Source organism: Loxodonta africana, chromosome 3 (genome assembly GCF_030014295.1).
Source record: "Loxodonta africana isolate mLoxAfr1 chromosome 3, mLoxAfr1.hap2, whole genome shotgun sequence".
Lineage (NCBI taxonomy): Eukaryota > Metazoa > Chordata > Mammalia > Proboscidea > Elephantidae > Loxodonta > Loxodonta africana.
In genome coordinates this window covers 71,361,461-71,388,337 of record NC_087344.1, presented here as the reverse complement: position 1 = coordinate 71,388,337, position 26,877 = coordinate 71,361,461, and the positions used below count along the sequence as shown (strand labels likewise).

Genomic DNA, 26,877 nt, shown 5'->3' with positions numbered 1-26,877 from the left:
AAAGCTCTGTGGTTGCTCTCCTTTGCAGGTCAGATATGACTACAGTGGATGCCACCACTGAGATGGACCCCCAAATTTCACTGAGCATGATGGGATCCCAACGTAGCAGGAGGCGAAGTGGCAGCACTTAACCCCAAAGATAAATGCCGCAAGGACATACCAGTAATCAGAATGCTTTGGCCTGCAGATATCTTTGGCAGTGGCTAAGTGATCACAAGGTTCCTAGGAATGAAACAGACGGGCAGTTTAATCTATATAACAGAAAAGTCTCTAAACCTGGTAGCAAAAAAAAACCAACTTGAGTCATCACAACAAAATCACAATCACCAGCTGCCAGGCCTAGCCAATTCACAGATCCAGAGTCCCTTGACTGAGGGAGAGACAGGGATCCCTTGAGGAAGGACTTTGCACCATTATCACAAGTATATACGGTAAGTCTTCCTGCAAGCCTTCCCCAAAAGGACTTGAGGCCATTTAGTACAGCAGTGGTTCTGAATCAGGAACGAATTTACTCCCCAAATCTGGAAATTTTGGCAATGTCAAGAGACATTTTTGGTTGTCACACCCGGGGGGAGTGCCACTGACACTCTAGTGGACAGAAGCCAGGATTCAGCTAAACATCCTATAATGCATAGGACACGCCCCACTACAAATACTTTTTTGGCCTTACAAGGCCCTACATGATCTAGACTCTGTTACCTCCCTGACCATATCTCCTCCTACTTACTACCTTGCTTACTTATCTTCAGCTACTGACTTTTCATAAAAAATGCACAGCACTCTTGTGCCTCGCAGCCTTTGACCTTATTTCTCACTCTACCTAGAGTATTTTTCCTTTCAGATACCCACATGGCTCACATTCTCATTTCCTTCAGATATTTGCTTAAATGCCATTATTTAATGCAACAACTGCATTAAATAATTAATTTAATTAAAGGGCTGCAACCACCCTTCCACCACAGCACATTGTATGCCCTTTGTCTGCTTTATTTTTCTCCTTACCACTTATCATCAATTAAAATGCTCCATATTAATTGTTTAGCATTTACCCCTCCCCGCACCAGAATGTAAACTCCGTAAGAGCAGAGAATTTCTCCATTTTATTCATTACTGTATCCTCAGTACCTACAGGGTTCCTTGTACATAAAAGTCACACAAATATTTGTTGAATGAAACCATGAATGGTGATTGGATGCAAACTATGGATGTGTAGCATATAGAAATTTAAGATGATTCCTGAAATGGTTATCTATTACGTCTGCCCGACATTCCCTTCTGAAAATAATCACGTTTGTCAGATATTTCACTTTTCCCTTTTTAAAAATGTTATAACTTTTTCAGTGAAGTCAAATTCATCATTCTTTCACATTACAGCTTTGTGTTTTTGGTTTGTGCTTAGAAAGGCATTTCCCTTCCCAAAAGCTTTAAAAAAAAAAACAAAAAACAGTTGCCATCAGGTCTACTCCAACTCATGGAGACTTCATGTGTGTCAGAGTAGAACCGTGTTCCATAGGCTTTTCAATGGCTGATTTTTCAGAAGTAGATGGACAGGCTTTTCTTCCAAAGCACCTCTGGGTGGACTTGAACCTCCAATCTTTCTGTTAGCAGCGAAGAGTGCTAACCATTTGCACCACCGAGGGTCTCCTCCCAAATGGTTATATTTATCTATATTTCCTTTGGGTACCTTAATAGTTTCATTTTCATATATTCACATATTGAATCCCTCTAAATTTATTTTGGTATTTTGAGAGAAAAAGATCTAATTCTTTCCCAAATGACCAGCTGACTGTCCAAAAGCCATTTAGTGAATAATCTACATACTATATCCTTACACAGGCAAGAATCTGTTTCTTCGTTTACTAGTACTCCTACACCAGGGAGCCCTGGTGCTGCAGTGGTTAAGAGCTCAGCTGTTAACCAAAAAGTTGGCAGTTCAAATAAACCAGCCACTCCTTGGAAGAACTATGGGGCAGTTCTACCCTTACAGGGTCACCAGCCACTCCTGGGAAACCCTATGGGGCAATTCTACTCTGTCCTATATCAAATCCGTATCAATAGGTTTTGGTTTTTGGCTATTTTTCACACATTCATAATTCCTGATGAACCTGACCATTGTGTTCCCAAATTTTAGTCCCCTGCCCCACCATCAAAAATAAAAGAAAAAAAATCATTGGGACACTGACTAAAATAATATTAATTTTATGGGACAGATTGCTTCATGAGTAAACACATCTTCCAACTACTCATAAGCAAGTTACTGGTTTTGTGAGGATTTTTTCATATTTTTATTTTGTAACTAGGCATTTTACTGATCCTTCTAATAATCCTAATACATTTCCTTCTTTTCCTCCATATTTTCTTTCTTCCTTCCATTTTTACTTTTTAGCCCTAAAACATTTTCTATTGATACTCTTGGGATTTCCAAATAAACAATTACATCATAGGAAAATAAGCATAATTTTGTTCCTCAACTTTCCAAGATTTATACCTCTTATTTCTTTTTCATATCTAACTATATTGGCTAGAACTCACAGAACTGTAGTAAGTAATTCTAGGTATTCACAGGCATCCTTCCTAAGTCGCATCCTTCCATTAAGGTATAATGATGGCAATGCATTATAATACATACGCTTTATTATATAAAGGAAATAACCCTCTTTTTTAGTTTTATAGAAAGACTTTATCAAGATCTTTTTTTGGTATCTCTAATATACAAGATTTTCTTCCTTTGATATACTGATGCAAATGAATTCTATTAACCAATTTTCTAACACAAATCTATGCTTACAATCCTGATTTTTACTTTTACAGTCCAGTAGAGTTGACTGCTCATATTTTACCCATCATTTTTGTAGCCATTCGCAACTGAGATAGAGCAACGTTTATAAAACTATTTTCGGTCTTACAAACCTTTACTCATAACATTATTTTACCAAAAAGTTCAGTATATGAAATAAATAAAAGCATGTGATGGAGGGCCCCACATCCACCCATTTGGCACCAGTTATTTCCACACAATACAAAACAGTAGTCAACAATTTTCTGAGTATCATCAATTTTGAGTATCAAAGCTATTAATATATTTCAGTGACTGGCAAACTACCACCTATAAACAAAATATACCCTACTGTCAGTTTTTGTAAAAAAGTACTGCTTTTGCACTAAAATGGCAGAGTTAAGTATTTTTGATGGAGACTATATGATCCATCAAGAAAAAATGTTTACTACCTCCACTTTACAAAAATATGTTGCCAACCCCTTCTATCTAGAACTAGTATGTTTTCCAGCGTTTTTTGGATTTTGGCAAATATTTTATATAATACGAAAATAATATGTTCCTCAAAAGTTACAAAGAAATACATTATTTTCTGTTTCTTAAGCAGTGAATTGGACTATTCAAGTTTTCTACTCCTTGAATTAATTTTTGTAACTTAAGAAAATTTTCCATTTCATCTAATTTATATACATATCAGAACTGAATTAATCACACAACAATAGTTCAATGTATTATTTCCAGTCTATTTATGGTTATAGCTTTTTCCTCTTCCTAATACTATATATTCGCATCTTCCTTTTTTGTCCCCTCAACTAACCTTGTCAGAGGTTTGTTTATTTTATTGGTCTCTTAACAAAGAATCTGCTCTCATTTTCATCAGCCTATAGTTTTTCTATGGTCTGCTGCCATTCATAAAGTTTTCACTGGCCAGTTTTTTTTCAGAAGTAGACTGCCAGGTCTACTTCTGTATGTCTTAGTCTGGAAGCTCAGTTGAAACCTGTCCACCAAGGATGACCCTGCTGGTATTTTAAATACCAGTAGCAAAGCTTCCTGTATAACAGCAACACATAAGCCACCACAGTATGACAAACTGACACGTGAAAACAAAAATTCCCACAACTGGACCAATAAGCAACATCATGATAAACGGAGAAAATATCGAAGTTGTAAGGAATTTCATTTTACTTAGATCCACAATCAACACCCATGAAAGCAGCAGCCAAGAAATCAAACGAAGCATTGCATTGGGCAAATCTGCTGCAGAAGATCTCTTTCAAGGGTTACAAAACAAAGATGTCACTTTGAGGGCAAAGATGTCACTTTGGCCTGACCCAAGTCACAGTATTTTCAATTGCCTCATCAGCATGTGAAAGCTGGACAATAAATAAGGGAAGACTGAGAAGAACTGATGCCTTTGAATTATGGTGCTGGTGAAGAATATTGAATACACCGGACTGCCAAAAGAACAAACACATCTACACATCTGTCTTGGAAGAAGTACAACCAGAATGCTCCTTAGAAGCAAGGATGGCAAGACATCGTCTCACGTACTTTGGACATGTTATCAGGAGGGGATCAGTCCCTGGAGAAGGACATCATGTTTGTAAAGCAGTAGGTCAGCAAAAAAGAGGAAAATCCTCAATGAGATGGATTGACACAGCGGGTGCAACACTGGGCTCAAACATAACAACAATCGTGAGGATGGCGCAGGACAAGGCAGCATTTCGTTCTGTTGTACACAGGGTCACTATAAGTTGGAACAGACTCGATGGCACCTAACAACAACAGTTCTACTACTTCCTAATTCATTTTTTCTAATGCATTGATTATTTTCAATTTTATTAATTCCTTTCGTCCTGTGCTTGCCTCAAGTTTATTTCATTTTTCTAACATATAAAGTTGAATACAAAATTCATTCGTCTTTTTTTTTACCACTAAAAGCCTTTAATGCTAAATATTTTCTTTAGAGTGTAGCTCTGCTCATATCCCAAGTTTTGATATGCATGCTCTCACTGTTATGTTCTAAATAGTTTGCAATTGAAGTAATTTAAATTTGTTAGCCCAAGAGGTGCTCACAAAAAAGCAACCAAAAAAACCTGTTGCCATCGAGTTGATTCTGACTCCTAGTGACCCTACAGGACAGAGTAGAACGGCTCCATAAGGTTTCCAAGGCTGTAAATCTTTACAAAAAGCAAGACTGCCACATCTATCTCCCACGGAGCAACTGATGGGTTCAAACCACAGACCTTTCGGTTTAGCAGCCAAGCACATTAACCACTGCACCACCAGGGCTCTAGAAGCTTTAAATTTTCCAAATGGTTGGGTTGTTTTAATTGAAATTTTATTCATTTCAAACAATGTATTCTAAAATTTCTAGTTCTAAAATCTGTGATTTTTTTTCTGTAGTCTCAATTATGACCAATTTTTGTAAACGTTCCATAGCCATGTAAAAAAAAAAAGTAATATTTTTCCTATACAGTACTAAGTTCAATTAAACTCCAGCTCCTCCACAACACCATTTAAATTTTTGTTTTCAACAGGAACAAGACAAGGATGCCCTTTATCACTACTCCTATTTAACACTGTGCTGAAGTTCTAGCTAGAGCAATAAGGCAAGAAAAAGAAAAAAAGGGCATCCAAACTTGAAAGGAAGAAGTAAAACTATCCCTATTCACAGATGATATAATGCTGTACATAGAGAACCTCAGAGATTCCACAAGAAAACTACCGTAACTAATAGAAAGGTTCAGCAGAGTAGGATACAAGATCAACATAAAAAATCAGCTAGATTCCTAAATGCCAACAAAGAGAGCTTCAAAAAGGAAATCAGGAAAACAATACCATCTACAATATCCCCTAAAAAGATGAAAATACTTAGGAATAAATCTAACCAAGGATGTAAAAAGACCTATACAAAGAAAACTACAGAACGCTATTGCAAGAAATCGAAAGAGACCTACATAAATGGAAAAACATACCATACGTTAAGATAGGAAAATCGGACATCGTGAAACTATCAATTCTATCCAAAGCAATCTATGGATATAATGCAATCCCGATCCAAATACCAACAGCATTCTTTAACGAGATGGAAAAACTAATCACCAACTTTATATGGAAAGGAAAAGAGGCCCCAGATAAGCGAAGCATTATTGAAGAAAAAGAACAAAACAGGAGGCCTCACACTATCTGATCTCAGAACCTGCTTATAAAAATGGCATGGAGGCAGTGTCAGACTTCCTAACTCCACAAGGGGGAAGGAGAATCAAGATCAACAGCCTAAGGTTGATTCCTATGAGGCAAAGGTCAGATATGCCTCCTCTCTCCACCATCTTTACCAATTCTGACACCAACCGTCCCTCCCACGGCACTCTTCTCTGCTGAGTTCAATAATTCATTGCAATGGCCACACAGAACTCACACACAATGCTCACGATTATCGGGTTTATTAGGGAAGTAACAGGTTACAAGTCGGGTTAAGGAACACTCAGGATATAATTCTTCCATCAGGACAGCCTCTTCCCAGCCGTGCTTGCAGGTACGCCTCTCTGGCCCTCAGCCTCTGCCCTGCTCAGATGAGTGTTACACAGCTCTTTTAGCTCTGCCAATAAGTGCCCAGACGCACTCTACTCCGCCAGCGAACCTTCTGCCCAAAGGCACTTAGCCTTCTCACCCTGTGGGCCAGGAATCCCACCACACCATCTCCTGCTGTCATTTCTCTGCCACTTTTCTTGAGCTCTTTCTCTCTCTCTCTCTCTGTCTCCCGGTTCCAGGAGATTCTCAGCACAGGGATCCCAAGTCCAAAGGACACAATCTCTGCTCCTGGCTGTGCTTCCTTGGTGGTGGTGAGATCCTCCATTTCCCACCTCTGGTGTGGCTCATTTCAAGCCTAGCAGTATGACAAAACTGACCAATCCCTTTGCAATCCCTACCTGCACCGCCTAATCACCTGGGTGGGAGTTACAAGACCATGGTGAGAAAGGCCACAAAAAAGAGATCTCTCACAGCGCACTACCATACAGCCACAGTAGTCAAAACAGACTGGTACTAGTATAACAACAGACATACAGACCAAGCAAAAGAATCGAGAACCCAGATGTCAATCCATCTACCTATGGTCAGCCGATCGTCGACAATGGACCAACGTCCATTAAATGGGGAAAAGGCAGTCTTTTAAATATATTGCTGGCCAAAGTGGATGTCCATCTGTTAAAAAAAAAAAAATGAAAGAGGACCCATACCTCAGACCATATACAAACACTACCTGAAAATGGATCAAAGACCTAAATATAAAACTTAAAACGATAAAGATCATGGAAGAAAAACAGGGCAAAGCTAGGGGCCCCAACATATGGCATAAATACAATACAAACCGTAATTAACAATGCACAAACATGAGAAGATAAACTAGATAACTCGGAACTCCTAAAAATTAAACACTTATGCTCATGAAAAGACTTCACCAAAAGAGTAAAAAGAGAACTCACAGACTGGGAAAAAAATTTTGGATAAGACATATTCAACAAAGGTCTAATCTCTAAAATTTATATAATACTCCAAAGCCTCAATAACAAAAAGAAAAATAATCCAATTTAAAAATGGGCAAAGGATATGAAAAGACACTTCATCAAAGAAGACATTCAGGAAGCTAACAGACATGAGAAATGTTCGTGATCATTTGCTATCACAGAAATGCAAATCGAAAATACGATGAGATACCATCTCACCCCAACATGACCGGCACTAATCAAAAAAACAGAAAATAACAAATGTTGGAGAGGTTGCAGGGAGGCTGGAACTCTTATGCACTGCTGGTGGGACTGTAAAACGGGTACAGCCACTACGGAAAACAATACGGCACATCCTTAAAAAGTTAGAAACAGTAATATCAATACGATCTAGCAATCCCATTCCTAGGGAATATATGCTAGAAAAATAGTCATCACATGAATAGACATATGCACACTCATTTTCACTGCCATCATTATTCACAATAGCAAAAAGACAAACAACCTAAGCGTCCCTCAGCAGATAAACGGATGAACAAATTATGGTACATATACATAATGAATTACTATACAACAACGAAGAACAATGGCGAATGCACGGAACATCTCACAACATTGATGAATCTGGAGGGCATAAAATTATGCTGATTGAAATAAGTCAATCACAAAAGGGCAAATATTTTATGAGACCACTATTACAAAAACCTAAAAGGTTTACATACACAAAAAAAAAAATCTTTGATGGTTACGAGAGTGGGGAGGGCTGGGAAGGGGAAATAACTGACTAGATAGTTGAAAAGTGTTAACTCTGGTGAAGAGAAAGACACACAGAACGGGCAAGTCAGCAAGACTTGACCAAGGTAAAGCCATAAAAACTTCCTAGACACATCCAAATACCTTGAGGGACCAAGTCGCTGGGACTGACAGCTAGGGACCATGGTCCAAGGGGACAGCTAGGTCAACTGGCATAATATAGTTCATAAAGAAAATGTTCTACATCCTACTTTGGGTAAGTAGCATCTTGGGTCTTAAAAGCTTGCAAGCGGCCATCTAAAACACATCTATTGGTCCCAACACATTCAGAACAAAGGATAATGAAGAAAACCAAATTTGCAAGGAAAATACTAGTCCAAAGGACTAGTGGACCACATGAACCACAGCCTCCACCAGCCTGAGCCCAGAAGAACTAGGTGGTGAACAGCTACCATCAACAACTACTTTAACAGGGATGACAATATAGGGTCCCGGACACAGCAGGAGAAAAATGTAGAACAAAATTCAAATTCACAAAAAAAGACCACACTTACTGGTCTGACAAGAGACTGGAGGAACCCCCCAGACAATGGACCTGGACACCCTGCTAACTCAGAAATGAAGTCACTCCCCAAGTCCACCTTTCAGTCAAAGATTAGACAGTCCTATAAAACAAACAGTAACACACCTAAGAAATGGGCTTCTTAGTTCAAGCAAGTATGAGACCAAACAGGCAACACCTGCCCAAAAGCACAGACGGTAAGGCAGGAAGGGACAGGAAAACTGAACAAATGGACACGGGGAACCCGGGGTGTAATGTGAAACGGGAGAGTGCTGACACATTGTGGGGGCTGCAACCAATGTCACAAAACAATCTATGTATAAATTTTTAAATGAGAAACTAATTTGCACTGTAAACTTTCACCTAAAACTTAATTTTTTAGGGCGAAATGGTCACAAAAAGAGAGTGGAGGGAGGGAGCAGCCTGTCTCATTAGGGGGAGAGTAATTGGGAGTATGTAGCAAGGTATAGATAAGCTTTTATGTGAGAGACTGACTTGATTTGTAAACTTTCACTTAAAACACAATAAAAAAATTTTTTTAACTTATTTTTTTTTTGTTTGTGTTATACACTTCAATGCAATATTTTTACACATAATGATTCATGGTAGTTACATCCTTCATGTGAATTATAGCTCTTACAAATATAAAGTCAGAAATTAGTTTGTGGCAGTTAATTCTTTTGCCATGAACAATTTTAATATTAAAATTCTCATTTTTACTGCACTTCCATTTATTTTTAACTTTTGTTTCATTTTAGATTTCTCTTACACGTAGCATAAAGACAACACATCCAATGTGAAAATTTTTGTCACCTGACATTTTTTAAATGGTCTTCAATTGGGTCCAATTATGAACGTGCAGAACACTTGGGATGCAGATTTCTACGTGGAGTAGAAATCCACAAGATCCCTTATAAATCTAAAACTTAAGCCTGCATGACTTTAAAAAATGATCAAATGTTGTGGGCTCTAAATATCATTGCCCCCTAAAAAGAAGCAAGACTCCTTGGAAGAAATGGCTAATTATAAATCTGGAGCAGGGACTATACACATGAGCTGGTTCATCTTACGCCAAAAAACAAGAATGTTATCGAAGACTAGTGAAGCCACGTCAAAAGGACTCAAGAACTAATTTGAAGAGGTTTTCACTGACCGAAGATGGTACGACAGATTGGCACACATTAAACATAAAAAATCCATTTATAATGATGTATAATGACACCCTGCACCTTCCCCTCATCCAAAAAAAAACACCCTCACCGGTCATCTTTGGAGGCTGCTAGGGCATCAACTCATACAGAAAATTGACAAATAAAAGGAAAGAATCAATCCTTAATCCTGTCTTTTCTGTATTAACAACTTTCAAGATAATAGGGTAACCAAATATTTGATAACAGAGTTCTTCTCTATAAAATAATCATACAGAAATTATCAAATATCATTAACATTACATGCAAGAGTGAAAGCAGAGAATACCGGAAAGATGTTTACCTATGTTTTATTGACTATGCAAAGGCATTCAACTGTGTGAATCATAACAAATTATGGATAACACTGCAAAGAATGGGAATTCCAGAACACTTAATTGTGCTCATGAAGAACCTGTACATAGATCATGAGGCAGTCATTCGAACAAAGCAAGGGGATACTACATGATTTAAAGCCAGGAAAGGTGTACGTCAGGGTTATATCCTTTCACCATACTTATTCAATCTCTATGCGAGGCAAACATCTGAGAAGCTGGACTATATGAAAAAGAACACAGCAATCAGGACTGAAGGAAGATGCATTAATGACCTGCGTTATGCAGATTACACAACGTTGCTTACTGAAAGTGAAGAGGACTTGAAGCACTTACAGATGAAGATCAAAGACCACAGTCTGGATTATATCTCAACATAAAGAAAAATATTTACAACTGGACCAATAAGTAACATCATGATAGCTGGAGAAAAGACTGAAGTTGTCAAAGATTTCCTTTTTCTTGGATCCACAATCAACACCCATGGAAAATGCAGTCAAGAAATCAAACAATGCATTGCACTGGGTAAATCTGTTGCAAAAGACCTCTCTGAAGTACTGAAAAGCAAAGATGTCACCTTGAGGACTAAGGTGGAACCCTTACCCATTGCTGATGGGAATGCAAAATGGTACAACCACTGTGAAAAGAGTTTGGTGGCTCTTTAAAAAGTTAGGCTTACAACTACCATCCAAACCAAACCCACTGCCATCGAGTTGGGTCCGACTCATAGCAACCCTATAGGACAGGGTAGAACTGCCCCATAGAGTTTCCAAGGAATGCCTGGTGGATTTGAAATGCCGACCTTTTCGCTAGCAGCCATAGCACTTAACCACCATGCCACCAGGGTTTCCAACCATATGACCCAACAATTCCACACCTAGGTATACATCCAAGATACCTGAAAGCAACGGCGATACAAACATACACATGTACATCAATGTTCGTTGCAGCATTTATTCACAAAAGATGGAAACAATCTAAATGTCCATCACTGGATGAATGAATTTAAAAAATGCGGTACATACATAAAACAGATTATTACTCAGCCACAAATAGAAATTAAGTCCTGATACACGATACAACATGGATGATCCTTGAAAACATTACACTAAGTAAAATAAGTCAATCAAAAAATGCCAAATATTGTATGCTCTTACTCATACAAAATAGCTAGAAGAGACAAATGTATAAAGACTAAAGTTTATTAGTGGTGGCTGGGGCAGGAGGGAAGGGAAAAGGAGAAATTACTGTTTAGAAAACACTGAGTTTCAGTTCATTATAACAGAAATTTGGCAAGGGATACTGGTGATAATTTCACAACATGATTAATATAGCTGATGTCACTAAATTGTACATGTGAAAAAAGTTAAATTGGCAAATGTTGTGTTATATACATTTTTACAATTAAAAAAAGAAGGCTCTCAAATCAATAATCTAACTTAGAACTTGAGCAACTAGGAAAAGAGCAAACTAAACCCAAAGCTAACAGAAGGAAAGAAATAACAAGGATCAGATCAGAGATAAATATTAAGGATTAAAAAACAATCAAAAAAAATCAATGAAATTAGAAATGGATCCTTTGAACGGATCAATACATGGACAAACCTTTATGTAAAATAACAAAGAGAGAAGATGTTTATAAACTAAAATCAGCAATGAAAGTGGCAATGTTACAACCAACCCTACAGAAATAAAAGGATTATAGGAGAATACTGTGAACAGTTGAAAAGCCAACAAATTAAATAACCTAGACGTAATGGACAAATTCCTAGAAACGATAATCCACTGAAATTAACTCAGAAGTAAACAGTAAATCTCAGCAGACCCACAACAACAGATTAAATCAGTAATAAGTAATGAAAAACCTCCCAACAAAGAGAAGTCCCAGACCAGATGGCCGCACTGCTAAATTTTACCAAATATTTTAAAAAGAATTCACACCAAATCTTCTTCAACTCTACCAAAAAAAAAAAAAAAAATAGAAGTAAAGGGAACACTTCTTAACTCCTTCCATGGGGCCAGCATTACTCTGACACCAAAGCCAGACAAACCACCACAACAAAACTACAGACCACTATCCCCTACGACTATAGATACAAAATCCTCAACAGAACACCAGCAAACAAAATCCAACAGCATATTAAAGGGATTATACACTATGACCAAGGGGGATTTATCCCAGGAATACAAGGGTGGTACAACAAAACTACTGGTTACCAGGGGCTGGGGATAAGGGTGAATGGGGAGTTATTGCTTAAAGGGTACTTATCATGTTTAAAAAAAAAAAACCCAGCGCCGTCAAGTTGATTCCGACTCATAGCAACCCTATAGGACAGAGTAGAACTGCCCCATAGAGTTTCCAAGGCGCGCCTGGCAGATTCGAACTGCCGACCCTTTGGTTAACAGCTGTAGCATTTAACCATTACGCCACCAGGGTTTCCATTATCTGTCTAGGGGGATAAAAAACATTTGGAAATGAAGAGTGGTGTTGAATGCACAGTGCAGTAAATGTAATTAACACCACAGAAACGTACACTTAAAAAATGATTAAAGTGGCAAATATTGCCATATATATATACACACACACATACATAGCCACAACAAAACAAGGAAAGAAAAAGAAAACAAAAGAGGAACTATATAAAAGTTCTCACTACCCTGTTCTAATCCTGATTCAAACAAACCAAATATTTTTGTAAAAAAATTTTTTTAGAAAGTAGGTGAAATGTGAATATGGACCAGTCACAGATAAAATCAGTAATTATTGTCACTTGTGTCAGATATGCAAGGCATGTGGTTGTGCAAGATAACATTCATATTTTTCAAGATACATAAGAAGCAGACAGCGGTAAACCTACTGGCATCTAGAATCTGCTTTAAAGTACTCCAGCAAAGAAAAACAGGCTAAAGCAAATACAGCAAAACACTGGTATGGCAAATTTATATATGGGGTTCACTGTACTCTTCTCTTGTATGTTTGAAAAACGTTATTAAAATTTTTTTCAAAAAAAAGAATTGCAATAAATTTAAATGCATCAAATATATACAAATCCATGAGTGAAGGATACCTCCCCCAAACCTCATCTCTGGGAGTTGCTAGAGCATCAGTTCACTATTCTGAAAACTGGTCATGAAGGGGAAAAAATAAGCATTTACCATGCTTTTCCTATACAAATGATATTACAGAGTAGCCAAATAATTAAAGAGGAATTTTTTTTTTATTGTGCTTTAAGTGAAAGTTTACAAATCAAGTCAGTCTCTCATACAAAAACTTATATACACCTTGCTATATACTCCTAGTTGCTCTCCCTCTAATGAGACAACACACTCCTTCCCTCCTCTCTATTTTCATGTCCGTTCGGCCAGATTCTGCCCCCCTCTGCCCTCTCATCTCTTCTCCAGACAGCAGCTGCCCACATAGACTCATGTGTCTACTTGATCCAAGGAGCTCACTCCTCACCAGTATCATTTTCCATCCCATAGTCCAGTCCAATCCCTGTCTCAAGAGTTGGCTTTGGGAATGGTTCTCGTCTTGGGTTAACAGAAGGTCTGGGGACCATGTCCTCTGGGGTCCTTCTAGTCTCAGTTGAACCACTAAGTCTGGTCTTTTTATGAGAATTTGGGGTCTGCATCCCACTGTTCTCCTGCTCCCTCAGGGGTTCTCTCTTGTGTTTCCTATCATGGCAGTCATCAGTTATAGCCAGGCACCATCTAGTTCTTCTGGTCTCTGGCTGATATAGTCTCTGGTTTATGTGGCCCCTTCTGTCTCTTGGGCTCATAATTACCTTCTGTCTTTGGTGTTCCTCATTCTCCTTTGATCCAGGTGGATTGAGACCAATTGATGCATTTAGACGGCTGCTTGCTAGTGTTTAAGACCCCAGACGCCACTCTCCAAAGTGGGATGCAGAATGTTTTCTTAATAGATTTTATTATGTCAATTGACTTAGATGTCCCCTGAAACCATGGTCCCCAAACCCCCACCCCTGCTATGTTGGCCTTCAAAGCATTCAGTTTATTCAGGAAACTTCTTTGCTTTTGGTTTAGTCCAGTTGTGCTGACCCCTCCTGTATCATGTATTGTCTTTCCCTTCACCTAAAATAGTTCTTTATTTTTTTACTATCTAATTAGTGAAAACTCTTCTCCCTCCCTCCCTCCCCGCTCTCATAACCATCAAAGAGTATTTTCTTCTCTGTTTAAACTATTTCTCTAGTTCTTATAATAGTGGTCTCATATAATATTTGTCCTTTTGCCACTAATTTCACTCTGCATAATGCCTTCCAGATTCCTCCATGTAATGAAATGTTTCACGGATTCATCATTTTCTTTATCGATGTGTAGTACTCCATTATGTGAATATACCATAATTTATTTATCCCTTCATCCACTGATGGGCACCTTGGTTGCTTCCATCTTTTTGCTATTGTAAACAGTGCTGCAATGAACGTGAGTGTTCATGCATCTGTTCATGTAAAAGCTGTTACTTCTCTAGGATACACTCCAAGGAATGGGAATGCTGGATCATATGGTAGTTGTGTCTAGCTTTTTAAGGAAGTGCCAAATCAATTTCCAAAGTAGTTGTACCATTTTACGTTCCCACCAGCAGTGTATAAGTGTCCCAGTCTCTCCACAACCTCTCCAACATTTATTACTTTATGTTTTCTGGATTAATGCCAGCCTTGCTGGAGTGAAATGGAATCTCACTGTAGTTTTGATTTACATTTCTCTCATGGCTAATGATCATGAGCATTTCCTCATGTACTTGTTAGCTACCTGAATGTCTTCAGTGAAGTGCCTGTTCATATCTTTTGCCCATTTTTTAACTGGGTTGTCTTTTTGTAGTTGAGGTTTTGCAGTATATCATGTAGATTTTAGAGATCAGGTGTTAATTGGAAAAGTCATAGCTAAAAACTTTTTCCCAGTCTGTAGGTAATCTTTTCACTTTTTTGATGAAATCTTTGGATAAGCACAGGTGTTTGATTTTTAGGAGCTCCCAGGTATCTAGTTTCTCTTCTGGATTGTTTGTAATGTTTTATATTCTGTTTATGCCATGTATTAGGGCTCCGAACATTGTCCCTATTTTTTCTTCCATCATCTTTATCATTTTAGATTTTATATTTAGGTCTTCGATCCATTTTGAGTTGGTTTTTGTGCATGATGTGAGGTATGGGTCCTGTTTTATTTCTTTGCAGACGGATGTCCAGTTATGCCAGCACCATTTGTTAAACAGACTGTCTTTACCCCATTTAACTGGTTTTGGGTCTTTGCCAAATATCAGCTGCTCATACATGGATGGATTTATGTCAGAATTCTCAATTCTGTTCCATTGGTCTATGTATCTGTTGTTGTACCAGTACCACACTGTTTCGACTACTGTGGCTGTATAATAGGTTCTAAAATCAGGTGGAGTGAGGCCTCCCACTTTGTTCTTCTTTTTCAGTAATGCTTTACTTAATCAGGGCCTCTTTCCCTTCCATATGAAGTTGGTGATTTGTTTCTCCATCTCATTAAAAAATGTTGTTGGAATTTGGATCAGAATTGCATTGTATCTATAGATGGTTTTTGGTAGAATAGACATTTTTACAATGTTAAGTCTTCCTATCCACAAGCAAGGTATGTTTTTCCACTTTTGTAGCTCTTTTTTGGTTTCTTGCAGTAGTGCCTTACCATTTTCTTTGCATAGGTCTTTCACGTGTCTCTGGCAAGATTTATTCCTATGTGTTTTATCTTCTTGAGGGCTACTGTAAATGGTACTGATTTGGTGATGTCTTCTTCAATGTTCTTTTTGTTGGTGTAGAGGCATCCAATTAATTTTTGTATGTTTATCTTGTATCCTGATACTCTGCTGAACTCTTGTATTAGTTGCAGTAGTTTTCTTGAGGACTCTTTAGGGTATTCTGTGTATAAGATCATGTCATTTACAAACAGAGATACTTTCACTTCTATGAGGAAATTCTTTATGCAAGAATTTCAGTGAATAAATACAGGAGAAATGATAGAAAATCACTCTCTTAATGAAATAATGGATCTAAGTATCAATCAAATAACCACTAGATGAAAAGTTAAGAAGCTTTATAATGTTGATACCATTTATCACTACCACTTAAACCAAATAAGAAATTTTAGTATTACTAACAGTAGGACAACCTTTCATGTTATTTCTGGAATGGATTCACAGCACCACCTAACAGGAAATCTATACATCCTAATTTGTCCAGGATAATTCCAATATATGGCTAATGTCCAACCATTATTAATAGCATCCCCTTTCATCCTTAGGGGCCTTGGTAGCACAGTAGTTAAGGATGTCGCTGCTAACCAAAAGGTCGGCAGTTCAAATCCACCAGCTGCTCCTTGGAAACCTTATGGGGCAGTTCTACTCTGTCTGATAGGGTCGCTATGAGTCAGATCGACTAGACAACAACAGGTCTGGCTTTTTGTTTGTTTGTTTTCATGCTTAAAATTGTCTCTTTCTAGAAATAAAGTATACGATCACTCCAGTTATGAATGTTTCCTGCCAAAGAAATTTAACCTACATCCAGTCAAGCTCTACCCAATGAAGTTCTCAACTTTGGTTGCACACGGAAACCAACTGGGAAAGTTTTTAAAATATTGATGTTTAGATGCCATCCCATGGATTCCAATTTAATGTGGCCTCAGAATCAGGATGTTTAAATGCTCCCCAGGTAATTTTAAAGTTTCAACCAAAGTTAAGAATCACTGCTTTACCACTAGTTTGTGGGAAAAGGATTATGTTAAACAACTCAACGAGGATTCAATAAGCCAAATTCAGAATATGGGAAACTCTCCTGGACAAATTACCTAGTTTTTCAACAAATTGCATGGGGAAAAAAATGAAGGAAGTATGAGAGAGAGGAGGAGAATAAAGATTAAGAGAAGCTTAAGAGACACAGCAACCAAATGAAATGTGTAAATCTTATTTAAATATTAATTCAAATAAATCAGTAGTAAGAGACATTTAAGGAACCAAAAAAATCTGAATATGTCATTAAGAAAGTCTTAATTTTGTTAGGTGTAACAGTATTGTGGTTATATTTTTTAAGCTCTTAAGATATAAGGAATACCTACGGAAGTATTCATAGATTAAAAGACATGATACCTGAGATTTGCTTGAAAATATTTCAGAAAAAGAAAACAAAAAAAAAAAAACTAAGACATTAGATGAGACAGAGATGGCAAAATGTTGACACTCTTTGATTGCTAAAGCTGAGTAATTACGAACATATATTCATTGTACTATTCTATACAGTAAAACCTGCAAAAATCAGTGTCTATGTAAGTCAAAGCCTGTCAGAAAAGGAAAACTCAAATACAAACAGTCCCCAGATTACAAAGGAGTTCCATTCCTAAATCTGTCTTTAAACTGAATTTGTACATAAGACAGAACAATTAAGTACGGTTCATATCTAATGTCAGTCAAATGTTTGTCTTAGTGTACCTTTCTATTCATAAAAAAATTAAAGAAATACTTCGAGATATACTAAAACATCTTTAACATAATAGAATAGTAATAATGTTTTGATGCGTGTCAAAAAGTAGTGCCCGTTTGCTATTATGGACCACTGCACGTACCTTGAATTTTTAATATAATAGGTTTTACGGTTTGTTAACTATCAGTTGTAGGTAAGTTGGATGATTGTAGCCCAGGGAACTGCCTATATTCTCCACTGATAAAGAGCAATAGAAAAGTGGTTAAGACTGTACCCTGTCAAAAGTCAAAAACTCCTGAGACCCAGAAAAATCAAGGTAGACCTGCTGAGTTTCAGCGCTCACAAGTTTCACGGTATTTGTGTTTTATATGGAATTATGAAACATTATAAAAAGGTTTTTTTAATTTTCCCTGATAAATGTCTAACATATATCTGTGTGTATGTGTGAGTGTGTGTATACATATGAAACACTTAAATTTGTTAGACAACATGTTGAGAGATGGGAAGAACACAAAAATGAACAAGTATGATCCTTGATCTCAAAGAGCTTACGGTAGTTGTCGATGACGATAAAGAAAAGAAGGTTTGTCAGGTACAACCTTTGGCCAAAGGCAGGAAGGCAGCTACCTAAAGCTTCTAGGAACCCAGAAAGAGAGTAACAATAAAATTAAAATAACCATAGAAAGTATTCCCTAAGTATGGACAATATACTAAAGTATTTGTGTGAGTGGGGTGGAGGGATCAGATAAAACTGTTACCATCCCAATACTGCCAAATACCAGAGACTGTCTAACACAGAATTCAAAAATACCTTCGAAATAGCTATAAAAACCAAACAAAACATTGTTGTCAGGTCAATTCTGACTTACGGTGCCCCTCTAGTAAAGAGTAGAACTGCCTCGTAGAGCTTCCAAGGCTCTAAATATTTACAGATGCAGCCTGCCACGTCTTTCTCCCTCTGAGGAAGTGGGTTCAAACCACCAACCTTTCAGTTTGCAGCCAAATGCTTAACCACTGTGCCACCAGGCCTCCTTAAATAGCTATAGAAGCTGCAATTTTACATTTATCTACTTCTATTTTCTTTAGTAAATAAGAAAATCATTCCATTTTCAAAGAAGGCACTACCTTTAAAATAAAAACATTGCTTTAAAATATTTAGTGCATATCTGCTAAATAAATACGTGAGTTGTAAAAATGTTTTTACGTTATTTCTAAAGAAAACGTATCTTTGGGGGAAGGGTGAGTTATTTGTTATTTCCTGAGAAGTAATTTATGGAAACCCTTGTGGCATAGTGGTTAAATGCTACGGTAGGCAGTTCAAATCCACCAGGCGCTCCTTGGAAACTCTATGGGGCAGTTCTACTTTGTCCTACAGGGTCGCTATGAGTCAGAATCAACTACACAGCAACGGTTTTGGTTTTTTTAGTTTGAGAATTTAAGTCATTATGATTTAAATATAATTCAAGTAACTTTAAAATCCATAAATCCCAGATAAGGAATTCTGTCCTTTTTTACGTATGAGAATATAAACACTAACCATAACAATTTCTGGACAAACAAAAGTTCTAATCTATACTAGACATCAAACAGTATAACTTTCAAGTGATACTTGATCCTGGTTTAGCCAACTACATATGGCTTTGAGAAAATTTCTACCTCTACTTCCTTACTGACAAAATGGGATAATAGTGACTACTCTGGAATTAATGAGTATTGAAAGACATATTAACATATGAAATATTTAAAATAATGACAGGCATTTTAAGGTTTATAAATATCAAGTATTATGACCATTATTTACAGATAATTCTTCCAGTTACAAGATAGCAAGCAGTGTGAAAAGAACTCAATCACTGTCAACACTAGAATGGCCTCTTCAAATACTCTATACAAAGAGCCAATCCATTCTTAAAGCAGATTATTTACACTGTGTACACATTAATTGCTTATTTTTGATCCACATATATTTTGTTGTTGTTCTTAAAAATATACAAAGCAGAACATACACCAACTCAACAATTTCTACATGCACAATTTACAATTCAGTGACACTGATTACATTCTTCAAGTTGTCCATCCATTCTTACCCTTCTTTTCTGAAGTGTTCCTCCCCCATTAACATAAACTCATTGCCCCCTAAGTTTCTTATCTAATCTTTGGAGCTGCTGTTGTCAATTTGATCCCATATAGACAGTTCTTAAAAGAGCACAATCCTCAAGGCAGGCATGAACTACACATATTTTCAATGATATGTACCACCATATCTTAAGTAATACATTTAGTGAAGGAATTGAGAGGCAGTAACCTTTTACAAGTATTTTATTATAAAATATTAAAAAAACAAATCCAAAACGAAAATTCTCCACAGTCCCGTCACATAATGAAACAAAAGTTTTCAATTACTGTTATTTTCTACTGCTTGTCAACATGCCGATTCAGTTTTTACACAATATTATAAATAACACTTTATATTGTACATATTCACTTACATTACACCATGAGTATTTTTCCATTTTGCTAAATTCTCCCCTTATCTCCCACTACCTTTCCTTTTTCTTACCTACCCCTTGAAGGTAATTAACATTGCAGCCTGACATGTATGCTACCACTTTTCCAAGTTCATACATATACAAGCAATACTTGCACACATATAAGTAGATGGGAGAAAACTTGCTTTGTTTTTACAAAAATAGAAGCATACTAATTATGCATATGCTTTCTCTCTTTCTTTTGGCCATACTAAACATATCTACTTCAAACAATATACAGACAAGTTTAAGTATGAAAATGGATACAACTCACTAGACTAGGTAATAGCACATTTACAAAAATTATTATTTTTTTAAATGTGTATTTTAAAAAGATATAGGGATTTTACAACAAAATACAGACAGGTTTAGTCAAGCCCCGTGATTCATAACATTATTTATTATAATGTTTTTCTTAGTTGCCATATCCATGCATAAATAATTCAACTCTTTCCAACAAGCCTATCTAATGAGTTTAAAAAACTACATTAACAAATAAAAATTTTACAATCTTAAAAAAACTCATGTATTAACAGCCTCAAAATTTCCTGACTTTAAAGTGTGTGTGTGGGTAATGTTGGCCTTTACAAACAGGGGATAGCGCTTGAACTTCGTTCTCTCTATTGCAAAGACGTTTGATGTATATAGTGCTGACCTACCCGTACACTTATTTTTTTTACCCATACACTCAGCTCCTCCATGTTCACAAACTGAGAAACTGGCATTCCTGCAAAGTCAGTATTCACTGAATACGATCAAATCAACCTTGTCTAATTAACCTATTGTTCTAGCTGTCTACGAGCAAGAAAACAGGACACTAGGCAGGTCAATACAGATTTAAGATTGTTAAACTACCGACTTTAAAATAGTCACTTCCCCCTGAGAACAGGAGCAAGACAAGAATACCCTTTATCACCACTCCTATTTAACACTGTGCTGAAAGTCCTAGCTCGGGCAATAAGGCAAGAAAAAGAAATAAAGGGCATCCAAATTGAAAAGGAAGAAGTAAAATCATCCCTATTCACAGATGATATACTACTATACACAGAGAACCCCAAAGATTCCACAAGAAAACAACTGGAACAGAAAGATTCAGCAGAGTAGCAGCACACAAGGTCAACATACAAAAATCAGTTGGATTCCTATGCACCAACAAAGAGAACATCAAAAAGAAAATCAGGAAAACATTACCATTGATAACGGCCCCTAAAAAGATGAAATATTTAAGAATAAATCTAACCGGAGACATAAAAGACCCATACAAAAAAAACTACAAAACACTATTGCAAGAAACCAAGAGAGACCTACATAAATGCAAAAACATACCATGCTCATGGATAGAAGACTCAACATTGTGAAAATGTCAATTCTACCCAAAGCAATCTACAGATATAATGCAATCCTGATCCAAATACCAATGGCATTCTTCAACGAGGTGGAAAAGCTAATCACCAAATTTGTATGGAAAAGAAGACCAGGATAAGCAAAGCATTACCGAAAAAAAAGAACACATTTGGAGGCCTCACACTACCTGATCTCAGAACATGCAAACAGCCACAGTAGTCAAAACAGCCTGGTAATAATTCAACGACAGACACGTAGACCAATGGAAAATAAATAGGACTCCAGAACCTAGTAAATCCATCTACCTATGGCCAGCTAACAAAAGACCAAAGTCTATTAAATGGAGAAAAGACCATCTTTTTAACAAATGGTGCTGACAAAACTAGATGTCCATCTGTAAAAAAATGAAACAGGACCCATACCTCATACTATTCACAAAAACTAACTCAAAATGGATCAAAGGCCTAAATGGAAAACCTATAATGACCAACCACTGATGCAGCGATCACAACAGAGGGTCCTGGACGAAGCAGGAGAAAAATGTAAAACAAAATTCAAATTCACAAAGGAAGACCAGATTTTCTTTACTGCTCTGACAAGAGACTGGAAGAACCCCCGAGACGATGGCCTCGGGACACTTTGCTAACTCAGAACTGAAGCCACTCCAGAAGTCTACCTTTCAGCCAGAGATGAGATAGGTCTATAAAATAAACAATAACACACGTGAGGAATGTGCTCCTTAGTTCAATCAAGCATACGAGACCAAATGGGCAACATCTGCCCAAAAGCAAAGTTGAGAAGGCAGGAAGGGACAGGAAACCTGGATGAGTGGACACCAGGAACCCAGGATGTAAAGGAAAAGGGGAGAATGCTGACACACTGTGGGACTGCAACCAATGTCATAAAACAGTTTGTGTATAAATTTTTGAATGAGGAACTAATTTGCCTGTAAACTTTCACCTAAAGCATAGTAAAAAAAAAATTTTTTAATTATATGAATTCTCACTGAGCTATTACAACTACTCCATAAGTTCTCTTGGTCCTATTTCATGGGTGAGGAAACTAACACCTGGCAAAGGTCGTTACATAAGAAAAACAGGATTAGAGTCCATCTCTCCAACCCCAAAGCCAGGTTCTTCACCGATGCACTATGCTTTCTACAGATAAATAAAAGCTAGAATTAAAAACAAAAATACACTCTCCCACCTAACCATAATCCAGAGCCATCACAAGACACCAAAATTTGTGTCCATAGGAAAGAATTTGGGGGTATAAAGGATGGTATGGAAGACTTACAGAAGCCCCCAAAATTAAAGCAGTTAACTTGGCACCCAAGCCACAGAGCCACTTCAGTAAAAACTAAGGTTCTCTTACCAAAAATTAACCATCTTTGAGTTGCTATTATTTAGAAAGAAACCCTGGTGGCATAGTGGTTAAGTGCCACGGCTGCTAACCAAAAGACTGGCAGTTCGAATCCACCAGGTGCTCTTTGGGAACTCCATGGGGCAGTCCTACTCTGTCATATAGGATCACTCTGAGTTGGAATCAACTCGATGGCAGCAACAGGTTGTTACGTAGAAGTGATGTGTTGGGGGTGCAAAAAGCAATATAACGGGCCCCACCTCAAAGGAGTTCACGATTTTGCAGGAGAGTCAGAATATTATCCTAAAAGATCATACATACCATAACACAATGCCTAGTGCATAGCTCATCAACTAGCATAGATGCTAAACAGTATTTTTATGACATATGATTATAAAGGTCAAAAACAATAACCATCATAAATACAATACCATGTCACCAACACAATTTCAGATTAAATAACCTAAATTTTCTAAACCTATGTAGTTTGTTTTAAGAGCCTCAAGACAGTCAAATTATTTGAAAAGAAATTGTACTGCACCGTACCAAGCCAAAACAAACCCACTGCTGCTGAGTTGATTTCAAGTCATAGTCACCCTATAGTACAGGGTGGAACTGCACCATAGGATTTCCAAGACTAACTCTTTACAGAAGCAGACTGCCATAGCTTTCCCCTGAGAAGCAGCTGGTGGGTTTGAACCGCTGAACTTTCAGGTGGAAGCTGACTGCTTTAACCACTGCAACACCAAGGCTTCTACTGCATAGTACCAAAAAAAAAAAAAAAACTTGCTGCTGTTGAGTCAATTCCAACTCACAGCAACCCTAGAGGACAGAGTAGAACTGCACAGCACAGTCCCCACTAATTCGCCTGAAGTAGACATATGCAATTCACATGGAGTTTGACACATACAGAAGTGAATAAAAGCGTATGTACCATTTAGGACAACTCTACTAAACATTCTAATCAGAGATCAAAACCAAAATGGATTATGGAGCCTAAAAGATACTAAATGCAATCTTCCTCCACAATGAAACTGGTAAAATAATGGGGAAAGCCTGTACAAGAGAGGTGTACATTACAATTTGTTAAAAAATAACAGTTTCAACTGCTACCAGTGTGGCACATTTTACGTGTATTACAGAGAATAATATATTGAAAACCTAGTCAAATTTGTTGCCAAAGTGCATAGATGGTTTCTAGAACATTCCAGAATATTCTACATATACGATAACAGCATTAGTATCCATTGGATGCAGAGATCTCCTTGAACGAACATTACACATTTAAAGTAATTTACGTTTTTAAATTGGTGAACCACGGCATATGCCTTCACTCAAACAAAATGAGGATCCAGTTTAAAACTGACTCACAGCTTGAAGAATAATTTAAAATTTCAAGACACATGCATTCCATATCCAGTGTTTATACTACGTGAACTATTTGGACATACTATCATACAGCTTAATTTGTTCTACCAATAACTAATTATTGTATGAGGGGGTGTAAAAGTTTGTGTACCTAAAACTATCGTTAAATTTTAATTGCTCAAAATATTATAACAAAATGCATTAAAATATGACGATTGATTAATAAACAGAGGGATGGCTAGGTGGAAGAAATATGTGATAAAATTAGTAAAACACTAATGGTAAAATCTTGGTGGTGGGTATACGGATGTTTGCTGTAAAAATATTTCAACTTTGTCGTGTAACTGAAAATATTTTTCTACTAAATTGCGAGGGGAAAACACCACTTGACACTTTTTTCGTTCTGTATAACTTAAGGTTTTAAGGAGAGAAATATACAGAAACTCCAATGTGGCATCCAACAGAGGCATTGTAGTTGGAACAAACATGGACTCAAATTCCAGCTCAGTCTCTTAACTAGCTGCCTGAGCTTGAGTACATTACTTGACTCCCTCTAAGCCTACAATCTTATCAGCAAAATGGGTTTTACATACTTGGTGTGAGGTTAAATTCTTCACATAAAGCACTTACTAGCACAAAACCTGGTATATAGTAAAGCACTTAAAATGAAAGGGGTAATATCCTTATGAAATTGCTAATTTTTTGCTAAATTGAAAGAGTGTTCTACATAAAATAGTCATTTTTTACACGGTTGGCTTAACACGAATTTGATCATTTTGGGACCATTTCTCAAAGGAAGAGTCCTGATAAAAAACTTACTGCTTAACATGCTATTGGGGAGCAGGGGAGGGAGGAGTAAAAGAAAAGACTTAAAAAATATATTGCTCACCTAAGAGTACAGTATTGTTCTCTGAGAAAACCATTCGGAATTAAATAAGAAAAGTTTTAAGACAAACTTAAAAGGTACTCAACAACTCATACGTAGAACTGGCTTCACCTCCGCAGGTTGCTTGGGTACATACTTGTTACGACAAAACTTGTCATACTCTTCCACGATCCTAATTGCGGGTAAAGAGGCTAGACTAGAACATGACATTTATCATTGCCAAAATCTCCTAAATCAGGACATGCCAACAACCCCACTTCACAGATTCAAGAGCACTACCTCCACCTTGGTCTTGGTAACGGTTATGGAGGGCGGGGAAAAGAGAAAGGAAAATGAATTTGCGACGGTGTTACTGGAAAATCCTTCTGGCTATTCCTCGTGAGACCCCTCGACTTATTCCCGCTCCACCCCCTTCACCTAACCTCTCCCCAGTTAAACTTCCACAGACTCTTATTTACTAAAGATGCACTTATGAATCTGACACCTTCCCTGCCCTGGCCCAGACAACCCACCCTAGTACCGGGAGGGGGAAAGAAGCAAACAACAGCCCCCCGCCCCTCCCCCCCCAAGCAGCAGTAAATCTTTGTCCCACCTGCCGAAGGACCATTCGCCTGCGCGCTCCAGACCCAAGGTTGCCTCAGACTTGCCAACAACCTTTTCCCAACCGGGCCTCGGCGACCACTCCACGAGCCAGGGCATGGCCCATTCCCGGCCCCAGTCCCTGCCCCGGGCCGCGGCCCCCGCCCCGCCCCCCGCCGCCCGAGTTCTGCCTCACCTCACCTACCCTCTTTCGGGGGGCAGACTCCACCTCTCTCTCCGCCATGTTGGGCCCCGCTCAGTACCGCTGCGATTCCCGGCGCGGTGGCGGCGGCACCTCTCAGTCCCCCGGCCCCCGCCCACACTGCAGGGACGGCCGCCTCAAAGCAGCTTCCCCGGACCTGGCCGGGCCTTGCGCTGAGAGTGGGCAGGGGGCGGATACCGCGCGCCGGTTCGGAGATCCTGAGCTCCCCAGGGTGCGCGCGTGAGCGGTAGGGCCTGCCCAGGGAAGGGGGGCCGGGACTCGGGGGGTTAATGGCCTCCAAGGAGCCCCGTGAGTAGGATTATTTTCTCTCTGAGAAATTCCTCCGCCTGCGGGTTCTTAAAGGGATCATCAAACCAGCCCCTTGCGCGCGCCCCTGATGCGCAGGCGCACCTTAAGCCCCTCCTTCCTTTCCCACCAAGCCCCCGGTCTTGAGCTTGCGCGGTGAGTGGCCCAGGGTAGGCCAAATCCAGCAAGTCTCTTCGGTGCCAGCAGCTGCTCCCACCACTCAACTATGGCCGCTGCCTTAAAGGGACCATGACCCTGTGATGAAAGAGGAATGAAAGAAATTAGTGAAAGGGCCATCTGGAGAACTGGGAGAAATGTCAATGAGGGGTCCCCATCACTATGTTACACCTGACTACTGAGATACTATCGTAAAGGGAAAACAGTGGTGAACTGAAGTTCTTAGTGGACCTTTGAACATGAAGGCACCAATGAATGAACCAACTGATGAAGGGACAAGCTATTCATCTCAAGAAGACCCATATTTTCTGCCTTTAAACAACCTGATCTGAAGAACAGCACATAGACTCTTAAAGGCCAAGTCCAATAGCCCAGTTTCAAAATCAGAACCTTTGATGAATTTGAAGACAACCGACAACTGGAGATTATTTCCTCAACAGTAATTTAATTTGTCTTTAGAGTCTCGAAATTGGGAAGGATCTTAGAACCCATCTACTTCAGTGCTTCCAATGGGAAAACTGCAGCCTGGTGTTGAAAATAATTTGCCCTCATAGCA

At 38.2% G+C, this 26,877-nt stretch overlaps 1 protein-coding gene across 2 annotated transcripts in view; it reads right to left on the bottom strand.

The window, feature by feature from the left end:
• ZMYM4 (zinc finger MYM-type containing 4) overlaps nt 1–26,238 on the bottom strand; it is a 171,047-nt gene extending 144,809 nt beyond the window's left edge. Inside the window, exon 1 of one of the 2 annotated variants that reach the window (XM_064281689.1) lies at nt 25,833–26,238. In XM_064281689.1, coding sequence (XP_064137759.1) covers nt 25,833–25,880 — 48 coding nt within the window. In that variant the 5' untranslated portion in view covers nt 25,881–26,238. The remainder of the gene's footprint in view (nt 1–25,832) is intronic. The other variant, XM_010595197.3, reaches the window with a different exon arrangement.
• Between the last annotated feature and the right edge of the window lie 639 nt (nt 26,239–26,877).